Genomic DNA, 16,548 nt, shown 5'->3' with positions numbered 1-16,548 from the left:
AATATGGGGCCTGGTGGGGATGTGGGGCCCTGTGGGGTGTGTGGGGCACTGTGAAGTGTGTGTGGGGCCCTGTGAGGCGTGTGTGTGGCCCTGTGAAGTGTGTGTGGGGCCCTGTGAGGCGTGTGTGTGGCCCTGTGAAGTGTGTGTGGGGCCCTGTGAGGTGTGTGTGTGGCCCTCTGAAGTGTGTGTGGGGCCCTGTGAGGTGTGTGTGTGGCCCTGTGAAGTGTGTGTGGGGCCCTGTGAGGTGTGTGGGCCTTTTCTGAGGTGTAAGGGACCTAGTGGGGTGTGGGGGGGTCCATCTGAGGTATAGTAATCTCTGCACGGCAAGTCTGAAGTTGCCACAGGCCTCCACAGCAAGGACTGAAGGCGCCCGCCCCTCTCCTGCTTGAGGGCCTGGCGCTGCTGTCCCAGCCAGGACAGGAAGTTGGGGAGGAACAGGACAGACACGCAGACTGGCACGAAGGGAGAGGGGCTCAGAGCTCTTTGGCACCCAGGGCCGGCTGGACTCCTCCCACATGACTCGCTGGCTGGACGCCAGTCTCCAGGGCCAGACGGTGCCAGGGGACACCGGGGCACCGCCCCTCTGTCTTCAGGACAGGCAGCCCCCGCACCCCATGCTGAGAAAGGAGGCGGGTCTCCAAAAGCCATCCATTGAATTGGCTGGGCCGGGCGGGAAAACAGGCCCAGGGGGGCAGTGTGGCCATACCCCGCACGCTCCTTGAGCTTCTTGTCAGGAATGCCGTCTTTGGACACCAGCTTGTTGAACACCAGGATGCCCACGACCATGTTAACCTGCGGGGTGAGGGGGGGTAGAGTGTGGGTGGGTGCGGTTCCAGGACCACCCCTAGCGGAACGTTCCGGGACCCCGCTGCACTGGGCTGGGCAGCTGGACTCTCTGCGACCCGTCATCAGCTCCATCAGCACCAAGGAGCTCAGAGTTTGGGGGGTGGAGGGTAGACACTGAGCTGGGGGCAGAGGGCAAAGGGCAGGTAGGGGCGAGGGCATTCATAAAGTCCCATCCTCAGCTCTCCCACGCCCTGGAAGGGGTGTTCCCTTCTCAGGGGCACCGGCCATGGCCCCACTCTATAGGCCCTGTGTCTAGGGGTCCAGGGCAGCCCTCCCAGCAGCCCCCTGCCCCCTCAGCCCCTCCCCTACTCCAGACAGGGTGAGGCCCCCCCAGGGCCACTCTTCACAACTTCTCGTCCTTGGGCACTGTGGCAGGTCAGGACTGGTTTGGGGGATGTGAGGCCGCCCGCACGCCTGCACCCACAGATCTTCTGGAGGCTCCAGCACTGGCCCCACACTGGCTGGCTCATCTGTCTCCACCCCCTCAATGGAAAGTTCCAGACACAGCAGCCAAGAATCATGGCAGCATCTCTGCCAGTGACCTGGGTCCAGGCTCAGTGGCTGGCCGAGAGGCCCCGTCTGGGTCAGCCCTGCCTCCGAGGGCATGTTTCCAGCATTCCAGCAACAGAGCCAGGACTATGTGGGCCATGGGGGGTGGGGGTCAGCCAGCACCCAGTCTCACACCTGTCCCCAGTGGTCTGGGCCGGGGTGGCCATATGGCTGCTGGGCTGTGGGAGTCCAGTCCTGTTGGGGAGGTGAGGGCAATGCCAGCCTGGTGCCTGGTGCACTGGGCCCTGCTTGCCACCCTCCCAGGGAAGTATGTGGGTGAGACCAGAGGCTGGGCACTAAGGGGAACTGTGGGATCCCATCTCTGCCTCACACCTGCCCCCATGGGCTGCCACCACCCCATCTCACAGCCCTGTTGGGCCCTGGAGCAGGCGGCGGGGACAGTACCAGTACTACGGCAGCGGCAGGTCCCACGAAGGCGTAGAGGAGGCCCCCCTCCAGGGATAGCCAGCAGCTGTGGAGAGACGGGTCAGACGCTGCTGGGGGCCCACTCCCAGCACCCAGCCTGGCAACCTGCAGCCCCCCTCCCTGGGCAGGCCGAGGGGCCCAGAGCATCCGTCCAGGCTGCCTGCACACCCTGCAGCATCTCCAGCCCAGGCCCAGGCCCCTCCATGCACTCATGCATGTATACAAGGGGACCCCATGTACCATGCTGCCCCCTGCCCTTGGGGAGGGTCTGCCCAGACTCTTTGCTCCCCATCCCGCTGCCCTACTGGGCAGCCTGGGCTTAAGGCTTCCATGAAGGAGCAGCCCACATATCAGCCTGGCAGGAGAGGAAACTGAGGCACAGAGAGGCTGCCAGGCATTCAAAGAGGCGGTGAGCGGCACTAGGGTTCTGGCTAGCCCTCAACTTCCAGGCAGGGATCAAAGCCTCGGCTCCAACCCCACTCTGCCCCACTCTGCCCTGTGGGCCTAACTTACTAGTTGATGGTGCTGTAGCCCTTAGCCTTGGTGAAGCCCACAGAAATGGCCACGACCAGAGCAGGCAGCCCTGGAAGAGAGAAACGAGGCAGCCATTGGCCTCCTGCCTCCCAGCCCGTCCTGGAGCACACAGTGGGGGCTGCCCAGTTCCCAGAGTCCCACCGCTGCATGTTGGAGAACAGAGGAGTAAGCACTGCCCACAGCAGAGGTTGGGGGGCAGGCTGGCGGGGGCAGGGGGACGGATGATGAGATGGAGGGCAGGGGCTATGGGTTGGGGGTCACTCATCCAGGCTTAGGTCGGTTATGGGGCGGGATGGGGCAGTTTGGGGGCAACTCATCCAGGCCCGGGTGTTTTGGGGATTGGGGTCCTTCACCCAGGCCCCAGAGCGTTTTAGGGTGTTTTGGGGTTCCTCATCCAGGCCAGGGTGGGGTATAGGGAGGGTTGGGGGTCTTTCACCTAGTCCCGGGTGGGGTACAGAGCAGCGAGGGCCAAATTGGGAGCGACTCCTTCATGCCTAAGGTGTGGTCTGGGAGTCCGGGGTCTCTCACCCTGGGCTCAGGTGGGGTATGGGCTGGGGGTAGCTCACCCATGCACAGGTTGTGGCATAGGGGTCAGGGATCCCTCACCCAGACCCGGGTTAGGTACAGGTCGGAGTGACTCACCCCAGCCCAGGCAGAGGAAGCGCTTGCGGATGAGGCGGTTGCGCAGGCGGCCGGTGACGGCCATGTAGGACTGCCAGGCCTCGGTGAGCACCCAGCAGAAGGACGACAGGAAGAAAAAGTGCAGGAAGGCGGCCACCAGTGTGCACACCACCTGGGAGCACAGGGCACTCGAGCACTCGCTCTGATCCGGCTCCTGGGGCTGCCCCAGATGCCCGGTCCAGAGGCCCCCACCCTGCTCTGCTGTCCCTCCCCAGCAGCAGCAGTGGGTCCCTCACCCTCATCCAGCAGGGCTGAGCCCCAGAGGGCAACTTCCCCTCATTTGCACACAGCTCGACCCTGGCCCAGGCCCCAGGCCCTCATCCCAGCAGCCAAACGGCCCACACCGTCCTGGCTAGGGTGCCCTGGGCAGGAGAGCCAGAAAGTCCCATGGCAGGGTCAGGCAGGACACCTACTTTGTTGCGGGTCTGGGTCTGCCCAATGAGGATGAGGGCATTGGAGGAGATGATGGACAGGCAGAAGTTGATGAGGATGACGGATCTCTCGGAGCGGATGTACCTGCGGGCAGACAGGGCCGGTCTGATGTGATGGGGCTGCTGAGGCCTCTTCAGTGTGGGGCCCGGAGAGCACCAAGACCCGGTGCCCTACCTGCAGTGTTCACGGTGTCATCACCAGCATCGCCCTCCCCATCATCTCCGGCATCATCACTACATCAGTACCACCACCAGCAGCAGCTTTGCCACCATCCGCACCACCATCGCCATTAGCTACTACCCCACCATCATCACTGTCACCGCCATCGTTGCCATCATCACTGTCACCGTCACCATGAACACCACCACCACCATTCTCATCACCATCGGCAGCACACCATCACCACCCCACCACCACCATCAACACCATAACCACTACCATCATCACCACGACTACTATAACCATCGCCACTAACACCACCACCACCACCGTCACTCCCTCTATCAACTTCAGCACCGTACCATCCTCATCATGGCTATGACCATCACCATTACCACCACCATCAGCACCTTGGCCATGGTCATCACCACCTTGACCAGCACCAGCTCACCATCAACGCCAACCATCATTGCACCATGACCACCATCATCACCAGCACCTGCGGCACCAGAGCACCATGACCATTTCCACCACCAGCGCCGCTACCAGTATTCCCTTCATTAGCAGCATCACCACCTTCACTGTCACACTAGTTAGTCATGTGACTCCAGGCTGGGGAGCCCTGAATGGTGGTGGTAGGATAGGACCAGCCCCCCCGCCCCACTTCTGCTCCAGCCAGTAGAGCAGTTCTGCAGCTACCACTGGCTGAGCTCCAACATGAACACTAAGCTCCACAGACATGTACCCCAGTGCTGGAGTGGCTCTGAGCTGCTCACATGCGTACAGGAAAATGGTGGCTCCGGGTGTCAAGAGGGCCTGGGGACTCAGGACAGATGTCCCACCAAATGGGCAGATGGAGGGGTACCAATGCTGGTCAGTCAAACGCAGCCCCCTGGACCATCCCACGGGCTTGTGGTCAGCCCAGCACCTGTGGCCCACTGGCATTCTGCTGCCAGCAGAGACATGCTGGTGTGATGGCCAGGCTGGTTACAGGGGTGTCCCCCCCCTTGCCCCTACCCTGCCCGCCTCACCCTGAGGCCCATGTGTGCAGAGGGGGTGGGCAAATGTGGCAGTCGGGACACTCAGGAGATAGCACTCAGGCCACCTGGGCCACCTGTCTGAGTCTGTCCAGGCTGGCCGTGGAAAGAAGGGCAGGAAGAGAGGCAGGATGGGGGAATGGATGGTGCACGGGGACCCCAAGGGGGAAGGATGGGAAGCCATGAGCCCCCCCTCCGCACCTCCACACAGACGCGTAGATGATGATGAGCAGGAGGAGGGTGAGAGACGACACACCGCAGCCCACGATGAGTGTCACGGATGGCACGATCACCTTCTCCATGTTCTGGGAGGCAGGGGACAAGGACGGATCAGCCCTCCGGAAACTGGCCTGGGCATCTGGGGGGAGCCCAAACCCTGCACAGACCGTACTCCTGGGCCCAGCTGCCCTGTAGCCCTGCCCGCCCTATAGTTCCGGTCTCGGTCTCTGGGCCTTAGTCCAGCAGGGTGACCAGCCTGTACACCATACCTGCCCTGTTCAAGTCACCTTCTGAACTCGTCACCCCTGACCCCATTACCCTCTGATCCTGTCACATTCTGACCCTGACCCTCTCACTCCGTTAATCTGACCCTGTCAGTTGGAGCCCATCACACTCAGTCTGACCCTGTTACTCGAACTCTGCCACACTCTGACTTTCAGTTTGACCCCATCACACTGATCCCATCACTCTGATTCTGTCACACTGACTGTCGCTCTGACCCCATCCTCACTTTGCCCCTGACCCAGCCCCACTCTGACCTCTCGCACAGTGCCCCGGCCCTAGCCTCAGCTGGGCTGTCCATACCCCTGGGAGGTGACAGTTCTCCCAACACATGGGACTGGGCAAGGAGTTTCCAGGGACACAGTCAGGACTGACCTTCGGGCCTGCTGGCTCCTGTCTCACCCACGGTGCGGGACCCACCCCAATCCCACTCGTGCTCCCTCTCAATATTGCTCTGAGCTTGTGCCCAGCCCTGGATGCCCCTGTACAACTCCAGCCCACTAGGAGAGTAAGGGCCAGGGTGAGGGCTCTTTCGGTAGCACCCCTAACCTCAAGCCCCCACTTTCAGCAACTCCCAGCTTTAATCCAGCCAGCTCACTCACGCCTTGGCCCTGTGTGCCCCATGGACTCTTTTGGTCTCCTGCCTGAGGGGGGCACTTAAAGGGACTGTGAGCTCCCACCTGCTGGGTCCTAGCAGCTGCACAGAGGGGAAACTGAGGCTCAGGAAAGAAAGACCTCGCGACTGTGGGAAAGGGGCAAACCCCGGAGGGTTCTGGTTGCCGAAGAAGAATGTGGGGCCTGTACCCCATTCCAGAGCCCCTGGGGCAGGAGAAGCGGACAACCTTCCCTAAGGGCCCCCTTTCGCCCAGCTGCTCTGCTCGGCCAAGGCCTGGCACAGGCAGGGGATACCGGTGGGCACAAAGCCCCCGCCCCCCCCCAATCGTGCACAAACTCCCTTCCAGGGCCTCGGTTTCCCCGACTGTCCACAGAGGGTCATGCACAGGACAGCCGAGGGGCAGCGCCTCTGGGACGGACGCGGCAGGGGCTCTGCCTGGGCCCACGCCCCAGTCCCAGAGGACAAAGGGGCCAGCACCGCGGAGGGAGGCCTGCGCAGAGAAGCGGGGCGGACCCCCCGTACCTCCGGGCTCCTGCGCCGGGGTAGGAGCGGTGCCAGGCCGCATCCTGGCCTCGAGGCCCCCCACCCAGCCCCCGCCGGCCGGCCGCCTGGGCGCCGGCGGGGACGGGGACGGGATGCGGTCGCCATGGCCACGGGCATCCCCCAGGGCTCGGCCCGCGCCCTCCCTCCCCCGGCGGGGCTCAGGCCCCCCAGGCCCGCCGCGCGCCCCGGGGGTCGGTCTCTCTCACCGCGTCGGCGCTGAGCTGGGCTAAGATGGCGAAGGTGGACAGGCGGTCGCAGAGGCAGCGCGTCCGGCGGGCGTCGAGGGGCACCGTGCGGCAGCCGCGCCACGACCAGGGCCCGAGCTGCGGGGGTGCGGGGGAGGAGGGTCTGGGGCGGACACGGACACGGACACGGCGCGGCGTGAGCGGGCGGGCGGGCGGCCGGCGGGGCCCTGCCCGGCCCTGCCCGGCCCGGCCCTGCCCGCCTCGGCCCTGCCCTGTCCTGCCCTGCCCGGCCCTGCCCGCCTCGGCCCTGCCCTGTCCTGCCCGGCCCGGCCCGGCCCCGCGCGCCCCGCGCCCGCACCTCGCGCGCCCGCCCCGCCGCCGGCCCCCGCAGCCCCGAGCGTGCCCATGGCCGCGCCGCCGCCGCCCGAGCCGGAGCCGGAGCCGGGACCACGGAGAGCGAGTCGCGGGCGCGCGGCCGGCGGGAGCCCGAGGCCCGGAGCTGGCCCTGCGCCCGCCGCGCGCCCGCCGCTCCCCGCCTCTCCCCGCCTTGGCGCCCGGGGGCGGCGGGAGCCGCGGGAGCCGGGAGGGGACAAGCCGGGGAGGGCCGGGGAGGGTCGCCGCCGCGACCTTGGCTGCCCTCCCGGCCCCCGCCTGCACGCGCGACCCTGGACCCCCAGGCACCGAGCCCCGAGAGCCAGGCGCGGAGCTGACAACGCGCGCGCGGCGCAGCCCACTGGCTCCCCAGGCACGCGCGCACCCGGCCCCGAGGCCTGCCCACCGCCCCGGAAGGTGCCGTTAGAACCGGACACTGGACAGGTCAGCCCAGGAGGAACACGGGCCACCTGCGAGGCTGGCGCTGCGCTGCTGCGGGGAGGGGGCACCCTAGGCTGGCCCCGTGCGGCCCCCCAAGGCAGCTGGCCATGTGCCCCCCCCCCCGAGGCTGCTTTCCCCCACCCGCGCCCAGCGAGGCCTCACAAGCACCGGCCCCTCCCCCCTTCCTGGAGGTCACCCCCAGTTGGCTCGGTTCTGAGAAGGATGGGGTGCAGGAGCTAGGAACCCCACCCGCCCGCACAAGCCCAAGCTGGCATCTTGACTATGCAAGAAGGGAAGGGAAGGGAAGGGAAGGAGAGCCCCTGGATTCGGGGACACATCATGCCGTTTCCTGCTGCACTTTGCAACCCAAGTGGGGGCCCCCCCCAAGCCTGCCCTTCTCCCCTCTCCTCCTCACAGCGGCTGTCCTCCGCTCACCAGGACCCAGAGTCCAGATGCCAGCAGAGCCCCCAAAGCAGCCTGAGCGCTGGAGGAACCAGCTCTGAGCCTCTGTGGCTTGGGAGGGTGGGGTGGGGGTGGGGTGCTCCAGTCACCACAGGAGCCTGTGGCCCCAGAGAAAGAACAAGCTCCGATCTGAGATCCCAAGTCTCGGACTGCGACCCAGCCTCACCACTCACTCCCCCACAGTTCCCCACTGCCAGCAGAGACCTCAGCACCCCAACCATGGAACAGGAACGAAATGGGTCCGAGACAGAGCAGAGGAGCCAGCCAGGCTTGCGTCCCTTTCAGAGGTGCCGAAGCACGGCTTTCGGGGAGCTGTCGGCTCCCTCCAGCCCAGAGCCGGGAGCGACGGGGTCAGGACTGGCCACAGGCCACGGGCCACAGCCCCGAAGCAGATGCTGGCCAAGGCGGCATGTCCACCCTGGCTCTAGTCATGTGTGCCAGATCCCAGCCCAAATGGATGCAACCAGAGCCCAGCAGGGGGTCCCCACCACACTGCCCCAGCTCTGCCTGTGCCCAGCTCCCGAGTCCAGCCACTGTCAGCCACCTCATTAAACCAGCATGAGGGAAGCCGGCTCTCTGCTTGCCGGGGTCTGGGAGGCCTGGGGACGGTGCCCGGTTGTTAGGGTCAAGGGCCGGCCAGGGCAGCAGCTGGCAGGTCTACAGGGACATGGGGTCACTAGCTGGCAGGTGCGGGCCCAGGCTGACTCGTTCACACCTGCGCCTGCCTCCTCACCAGTGGCCTCATCTCCTCCCACGCAGTGACCGTACCCCATGCGGGTGCCGCTCAGGACAGCTTGGGCCTTTGGAAGTTGGAATTATCTGGGTCATGGAGTCCAGCCCCCTGCCTGGGGCCCAAGCCCAGGCCTGAGAAATCTGGGTCAGCAACATCCACCTTCCTCAGAGCTGGGGGCAGGCCGAATGAGGGGACCAGGGCACACCCAGAAACAGAGGCAGAGGATCTGGCTGGTGCTGCCTCCACTCAGCACCCACAAAAGGTGGGCTGACGGGGACAGCCCCCTGGAAGGCCAGTACCTGGGACAGCCTCACTGCCCTCCCGAGACTGGCTGCCAGCAGGCCACTTTCTGTTATCTTAGCACTCAGTCCCATGGCCCCTGGCCCCCAGTGGTATACCAAGGGAGCCTTCGGATTCAGTGAGCACTGGAGCCTGCAGCTTCCCCTGACTCAGGTCCAGCCTGCCTGGGAGAAGCGGTGACAGCTCCGGGCTGGGAGGTGGGGAGCCTGGGGCACTGATTTTGGGGTTCGCATCACAGCCCTGTGGCCCACGCAGCAGGTGCTATTATGGGATGTGCACAGCATCCCCTGGGCCTGCTGCCTGGTTACGTGGTGCTGGTGACTCAGCGTCCCACGCAAGCAGAGTGAGAGGGGAGCAGGGGGTGGCTGCCGCTGCAGCCAGGGGCTTCCTGGGCCCCCAGCCCCCCAGCCCGCCAATGCTAAGCCATGTGTGTCCTCGACCCTGCTGTGCCCATTCCAAGCCCCAGGCCCTGCTCACACTGGGTCTGCTCCCCCAGGAAGCCTGTTTAGCTATCTCTGAGCTCAGAGTAATGTGGACCACCCTGCACGGGAGTCTTGCTCTGCTGCCCTGCTGCCCCCCCTCTCCCCAGGAGGAATCGCCACCCTCTCGGCCACCTGTGACCAGACAGAGCAAACCCCTGCCAAAGGCCACAGCCTCACCAGATCCCCTGAAGCTCGCAAACCCCTCCATGCACCAAGGCAATTGCTCCTTCACTTCCAGCTCTGACACTAGAGAAGACCTAGGTCGGGCACCTGCCTAGCCTCAGCTTGGCCCAACTCAGTCCTACTCCTCTGGGCCCATGCCTGCTGCCCTGGGAGGACCCTGGTGGCAGATGGGCCTGGCCTGGCCTGCAAAGAACATGTCCTACAGCCACAATCCTACCCGGGGGCGGTATCCCTCTGCGGCCAGGCAGCCAGGCAGCCTTGCGGCCCCCAGAGCAGCTCATGTTCCCAAAGACGCTGCCTCTGGCTCCAGTCTGGCGTCAGAATACCAGCAGTTATGGCCTCCCTGGTCAGACTGTCCCTGCTGAACATGCTGTCCTCGGATCTCACTGTTTCCTAAACCCTGATGGCCCAAGACCTGATGTCCCCTTAACCCCACAGTCCCCGTACCCCACTGTCCCCTGATCCCATTGTCCCCTGACCCTCTGATCCCCTGGGCCCTGGCTGTCCTCCTGAACCCCACTGTCCCCTAAACCCTGCTGTTCCCCTGAACTCTGTTGTCTCTTCAAAACACATTTTCCCTGACCCCACTGTCCCATAGACTCCACCAACCCCCGAACCTTACTATCGCCCGAACCCTACTGTCTCCCTACTGAATTAGACTGTCTCTCATCCCCACCCTGAACCCTTCTGAACCTCTTGAACCCATTGAACCCTGAACCCTGCTGTTCCTGTGGCATCTCTTCTGCTCCCAGCCTCCTCTCATCAGGGAACTCACAGGGGTATCCATGTCCTCACCTACATGGAAGCATAGTGCCTAGGTTGGGCCATGGCCCCACAATGCCCTGAGCCCTTTGCTACTTGGATGCTGTGTCCCCATCAGCTCCTCTGCCATTGGACCAGCTGGAGGCCCCAGCCCAAGCTTGGCTGATCATGGGGTGCCCTGGGGTGCCCTGCAGCTCAGCAAACCCCAAACCTTCTCACAGCCCAGGCAGCTCCGAAGTTGTTCCCTTGACTTACACTTGTCCGGCCTTACCATGCCGACTGTCCCTCATGAGGGTTGCAGAGTCCCTGGAGCCTGTCACCTGGCTCCCCTGGGACTCACGGAGCACCAGCACCTGGCATGGGCAAGGACATTGTCCTCACCCACAGCTGTCATTATAGCCGTCGCCATGGCTAATACTACCACTGCTGTCACTCTGTCACCAACTCCACCATACCCCCATACTGTCACGTGGCTGTCACTGCAGCCAACACCACCGCCTTTGTCACTCTGTCAATACCACCCCCCCCCCCCGCACTGTCATACAGCTGCCACCTTCACTCCATCACCAACACACACACCCTTGACACCATCACATGGCTGCAGCTATGGCCAACCTGCACAGCAACTGTCACTCCATTACCAACACGGCCCAAACCACTGCGGTTGTCACTCTGTCACTAACACCAACACATCCCCGCCTCATCACTCATCTGCAGCCTCATCATGGCCACACTACCACAGCAATATTCCCTCACACTGCCACAACCACACCATCCTCCAGCCATAGTCCCCAGGCTCACTGCCATGGCCACCATACCCCTGGTCACCAGTATCTTCCCCACGATCTTCGGTGTTACTGTGGCCACCATCTCCACATCAGAAGAAACGTGGGGCCTTCCTGATGCCCCCAGCAAACTGAGAGCATAGGACACGGCATGGGGCAAGCTGCCCTGTGGGGGCCTCAGTGGCATCCTGTGACTAGCCAGACAGATACAATACACTGGGGGGCTACACTGACCCTGGCACCTTGCGACCCACCTGTTATGGGCTCCCGGCACCCCACTTCCAGGTCTCCATACCAAGACTAAGTGAGGACGTGAGCCTGGAGTCGCCCTCTGCCTACCACCCCATATTACAGGCTTCCTCCCTGTATCTCATCCCTGCAGGGGTCAAAGCCATGGCACAGCCTGGAGCTGAGGTGCTGAGACAAAGTGTGGCACCTGGAGAGAGGAGCCTCATTAAGAGCCCCAGGTCTCAGGAACCCAAGAATAATAGCTGGAAGGACAGACTGATGGGGAGATGTATGGGTAGGTGGATGGATGGAGAGATGAAGGATGGATGGATGGGTGGGTGGATGAATGGGTAGACGGGTCCATGGATTGAGTAAGTGGGTAGAAAGATGGGTGGGTGGGTGGGTGGGTAGGTGGATGGATGGATGGATGGGTGGTTGGTTGGATGAAGGATGGATGGATGGGTGGGTGGATGAATTGGTAGATGGGTCCATGGATTGGGTATGTGAGTAGAAGGGTGGGTGAATGTGTGGATGATTGGATAGATGGTGGATGGATGGATGGATGGATGGGTGGATGGATGGATGGATGGATGATAGATGGTTGATGTGTGACAGGATGGATGGTGGGTGAGAGGATGGACAGAGGACTGATGAATGAATAGATGGGCACATGGACAGACTGATGGGCAGCTGGAGAGATGGATGGGTGGGTAGATGAACATGCACACAGCAGCAGCTGAGGGACAGACAGAGAGATACATAGGCAGTGAAGGGACACACTGAAGAGTGTCTTGCAGACTCCTTCAGGCAGTGACCTGAGGTGGGGCTTGTCCTAACAGCTGAGGTCTATAGGGAGCCTCCATAGCTGGGGGCAGGGTCCTTCTTAGGGACTGGGGTCCTTCCTGGTGGGTGGGACCTTCCTGGAGGGTGAGAACCCTGTGGGGTGTGGGGGTTCTACTGGAGTATGGGATCCTTTTGGGGGGGATCCTCCTGGGGGATGGGGACACTGCTGGTAGTCCCCTATTCCTTAATGAGCAGACAGACTGGAGCTGTGGCTCCAGGTTTGATGAGATGTGGCATCTGATGAGGACACAGGTTCAGCCACTGAGCTGGGCAGGGTCAGAGAGGGGCCACGAGGGAGGGCCCAGGAGAACAGACACCACAGAGCCGCACTGCTGTCATTCACATCCCTGGCCCAGCCTAGGTCCTAGCAACCGTGACCTTAGGACTCATGGGCTCCTCCCCACCCCCAGCTCCAGAACAGCAAGGAAGGGCAGGTGATTGGCTGCCTCAGCCACCTGTGCCATGTACTGCCAGGGATGGAGAAGGGGGATGGACAAGCTAGTCCAGAGTGGGGAGACAGACCAGGACAGTGGGCATCTGCCGGGGCCCTGCACGTCACCCTGCACCCTTCCTGAGACTCCTTGGTGTACACATAAAGGGCTCATTCTCCCCACCCTTTGCCTGCTGACCCTTCCCAGGCACCAGAGAGAGCCCTATGCTGGCCTGTCCCTCCCCAGCCTCTCCATGAGGGCCAGCGTGGGAGAAAACAGGCTGGGAACCGGGGAGCCTGCCAAAGTTCCCTTCCGCTCGGCCCCTCTCATTCCCCCTTGGCCTGCCCCCTCATTGCCCTCTCCAGGGAAACCGAGGACTGGAAGGCTCTGCTCTTAAAGGGGCCTTGTGCCGGGCAGTGGCTGGGGGTGGGGGGAGGATAGCGGCCAGGGCACAAAGGAGACTGCAGGGCAGTCAGCAAGCACTCAAGCCTCCACTTCCACCTCTGAGCAGGGCTGCTGTGCTCAAGGGAAAAGGGGGAGCTGGCCGCTCTCCACACCAGACCCCCCCCAATCTGACTAAGGAGCAGGGAACTGAGGAGTCAGAGTTATAGGCTGCCCCCAACCCATACGGAACAAGGGCCTCTAGGAAACTTCTCAGAACCAACCAGTGGATGTGCAGTAAACAGCCCTTCCTGGAGTTCCCAGGGAAAGGACCACACCTGGCAGAGGATGCCTCGGAAATGCTGGATGCAGGATGAGCCTGGGGAGGGCATGTGGCCAGGCCCCTGCTGTGTTAAGATGCGGAAGGTCTTGGGGGCCCAACCAGCCTTCAGTGTTCCATGCAAATCCCAATTCCGTGGTCTCTGTATCCAGGACACATAGAAACTTTCAAACTTCTGTGAATGGTGACCAGGGAGCTGTCCTTTCAGGACCATAGTCCCTTACTCTCTCCTGCCCTTGTCACTGGCTTGGCTGCCAACAGCTTTCCTTTCCCTTTCCACCTATCATCCACCCACCCACCAACCCGTCCACCTACCAACCTACCCACCCATCCATCCACCCACCCACCAACCCGCCGTTCCATCTACTCATCCATCATCCAGCCCAACTACTCATAAATACATCCCTCCATCCATTCACCCATCTACCTCCCACCCATCCATCCACCCACCACTCATCCATCTACCCAGTTATTTATTCATTCATCCATCCATAGATGCATCCATCCACCACTGATCCACCCACAACCCATACATTCATATATCCCTCTATATCTAGGTATCATCCATTCATACACTTACATCACTCACACATCCATCCATACGTGCATGTGTCCATCCAGCTCCTTGTAAATCCATTTATAATAGGCACTTCTATGTAACCAACCACCCGTCCATTCATTCATCCACTAATCCATGTGTCCACATTCATTCTTCTCTCCATGAATTCATATATAATGTGCCATCTATAATCTTATTCATTTCCCATCCATCCACAAATATACACATAATCTCTCCATCTTTCACTCGCTCATCTATATATATATCCATCCATCAACCAACCATCCACCCATCTACCCACCTATCCATCCATCCATCTATCCACCCATATATTCACCCACTCATCCATCCATCCACCTACCTATCCACCTATCCATCCATCCATCCATCCATCCATCCATCCATCCATCCATCCACTCACCCACCCATTGACCCATCCACCAATCCATCCATCCATCCATCCATCCATCCATCCATCCATCCATCCATCCACTCACCCACCCATTGACCCATCCACCAATCCATCCATCCATCCACTCACTCACCCATCTATCCACCCCTACATCCATCCATCCATCTATCCACTCACTCACCCATCTATCCACCCCTACATCCATCCATCCATCTATCTATCCATCCACCCACCCACCAGGCAAGCAGGCACACTATTCAGAAGTTGAATAAATATTGTCTCCAAATGTCCATGTTAAAACCCTACCGCCAGGATCTATAAACATGGCCTAATTTGGGATGTTGGCAGGAGTAAGTACATTAACCTTTCGATGCCATCTAGGTTCAGGACAGACCTGGATGCTTTGACTGAGGTTCTTACAGAAGGAAGAGAAAACAGACAGGGAAGAAGATGGGCTGGAGTATCATGCTACTGCTTGAAGCCACAGAATGCCAACGGCTACCTGGGGGAGAGCCAGAGGCCATGGGAAGGGATTTTCTGTGGGCCTTCAGAGGGACACAGCCCTGCTGAAAATGAGATTCCAGAGGTCAGAAGAGGGACAGAACATATTTGTGTTGCTTAAGAGGACCTGTATGTGGAGTCGAGGCATCTTGATGAAGCAATTTAGAAAGCTAACCTAAGCCAGTCCTTCGACCTCTTCCTCCTCAGACTGAATTGCTCACTCGTCCGTCCATCTCTATCCATTCACCCGTCTCCACAGCTTCCCTCCCCTCCCCTCCCTCATTGTCCATCAGCTGATGATCTCTGAGCTGTTTGACTTCACCCACTACCTTTCCGTGATACGCAAATCACACATGTGCTGTCTAAAGAGTGAACCATCTTCCCAGGCCAAGCCACTCAACCAGCCACCACTGGCCCTTCACACAGCTGTCAAATCTCACAGCCTCATTGGGTGACCCAGGTCTAGAGGCACAATGTCACAGAGTTTGCTCATGGCCCTTCCCACTCCCCCACATACTTAAGGGCCTCTACATCTACAGTTCTAGCCTCAGGTACTGGCCTTCTCACATGCACCCTTGATCAAGCCTCCATCTACACATCGATTCTTCAACCAACATCATGCATCTCCTCACCCACCCCTCCATCCACTCACCCACCGGCTCCTCTACCACCCGCCCTCCCACCCATTCGCCCACCTGCCATCAAGCCACATTCACCCACCCAGCTGCTCACCAACCATCCGCCCTGCACCCTCATGGACACTGTCCTACCCCTTTCCCTTTATCAGACACCTTTCTTGACCCTTGCCAGAATGCAAAGCAGGGTGGGGGCTCCATAAGTGCAGCTCAGGGGAAGAGAGTGGACTTGGACACTGGGCTCAGGGAGCACCAGCACCAGTTGTTCAGAGTGAATGGACTGCACCTCCAGCAGGGACACTGTTGGTGTGAGTGTGCGTGGCTCCCAGATGCGAGGGGCAGGAAGATACCAGGGAAAGGGGCAGGGGGCTCCAGGGGAGGGGGGAGGGCACAGGGGAGAGGGAAGGACTTGGCTGCTTCAGGCTGAGTGTGTCTTGCCTGTTCTGGAAGGCAGCTCTGCCATAGGGATGTGACGTGTTCCACATGAAACACAGGGGCAGGATTCATAGTGTGGCCAGGGTTAGGCCAGTGTGTGATGGGGTCAGCGTAAGTGTGACCGGAGTGTGACAGGATCGGTGTGTGATGGCGTCAGGGTGAATGTGACAAGGTCAGTGCGTTATGGAGTGAGGGTGTGAAAGGTCAAGCCAGTATGAAGGGGTGAGGTTGTGGGAGGGGTCAGAGTGTGTTGGGCCAAGCCAGTGTGATGGGGTGAGTGTAGTGGACTCAGGTGGAGGGCAGTTAGGTCCATTCCCGGGCAGCAGACACTGCTAGAACACTCTGGTGGATGCAGATCCAGCTGCCGCCCTTTTCCTCAAATCTTGAGAGGTCCCATCAGGGAGGTGGGCTGCAGGAGTTCCCCACAGCCCAGCACTCCTCACTGACCTGAGACTCCCTCCCATGCATGCGGCTGGGGAGGGGATAGGCGGAGGCCAAGTGGGCTTGAGCCGTGAGCATGACCTGGGGCCACCTGCTACATGTGGTGTATGCAAGGCTCCGCAGAGCCATTTCCAGACACACAGGAATGGCCAGGCCTCCCAGACGGGAGGGACCTGTCCTTCTGGTGCGCAGTTTGCCACCAGATGTCCAATAGTGTCTGTCTAGGGGCCAGAAGGCAAGGTCATGATGAAAACATGAACTGAGCTAGTTCATGTCTGGGAGGGTCCCGAGGTACTCAGGTAAGTCCCTATCC

At 61.1% G+C, this 16,548-nt stretch overlaps 1 protein-coding gene across 4 annotated transcripts in view; it reads right to left on the bottom strand.

The window, feature by feature from the left end:
- ADGRB1 (adhesion G protein-coupled receptor B1) overlaps positions 1-16,548 on the bottom strand; it is a 38,470-nt gene that overhangs the window by 8,282 nt on the left and 13,640 nt on the right. For all 4 annotated transcript variants that reach the window (XM_049773826.1, XM_049773828.1, XM_049773825.1 and 1 more), the window contains exons 17-23: positions 6,531-6,672; positions 4,866-4,969; positions 3,450-3,552; positions 2,998-3,148; positions 2,335-2,404; positions 1,801-1,867; positions 707-792 (exon numbers count right to left, since the gene is read on the bottom strand). In XM_049773826.1, the coding sequence (XP_049629783.1) occupies positions 707-792; positions 1,801-1,867; positions 2,335-2,404; positions 2,998-3,148; positions 3,450-3,552; positions 4,866-4,969; positions 6,531-6,672 (723 nt within the window). The remainder of the gene's footprint in view (positions 1-706; positions 793-1,800; positions 1,868-2,334; positions 2,405-2,997; positions 3,149-3,449; positions 3,553-4,865; positions 4,970-6,530; positions 6,673-16,548) is intronic.

This window comes from Suncus etruscus, chromosome 5 (genome assembly GCF_024139225.1).
Source record: "Suncus etruscus isolate mSunEtr1 chromosome 5, mSunEtr1.pri.cur, whole genome shotgun sequence".
NCBI lineage: Eukaryota > Metazoa > Chordata > Mammalia > Eulipotyphla > Soricidae > Suncus > Suncus etruscus.
Note: the sequence above shows the minus strand (reverse complement) of the source record. Positions and strands in the feature narration are given on the sequence as shown.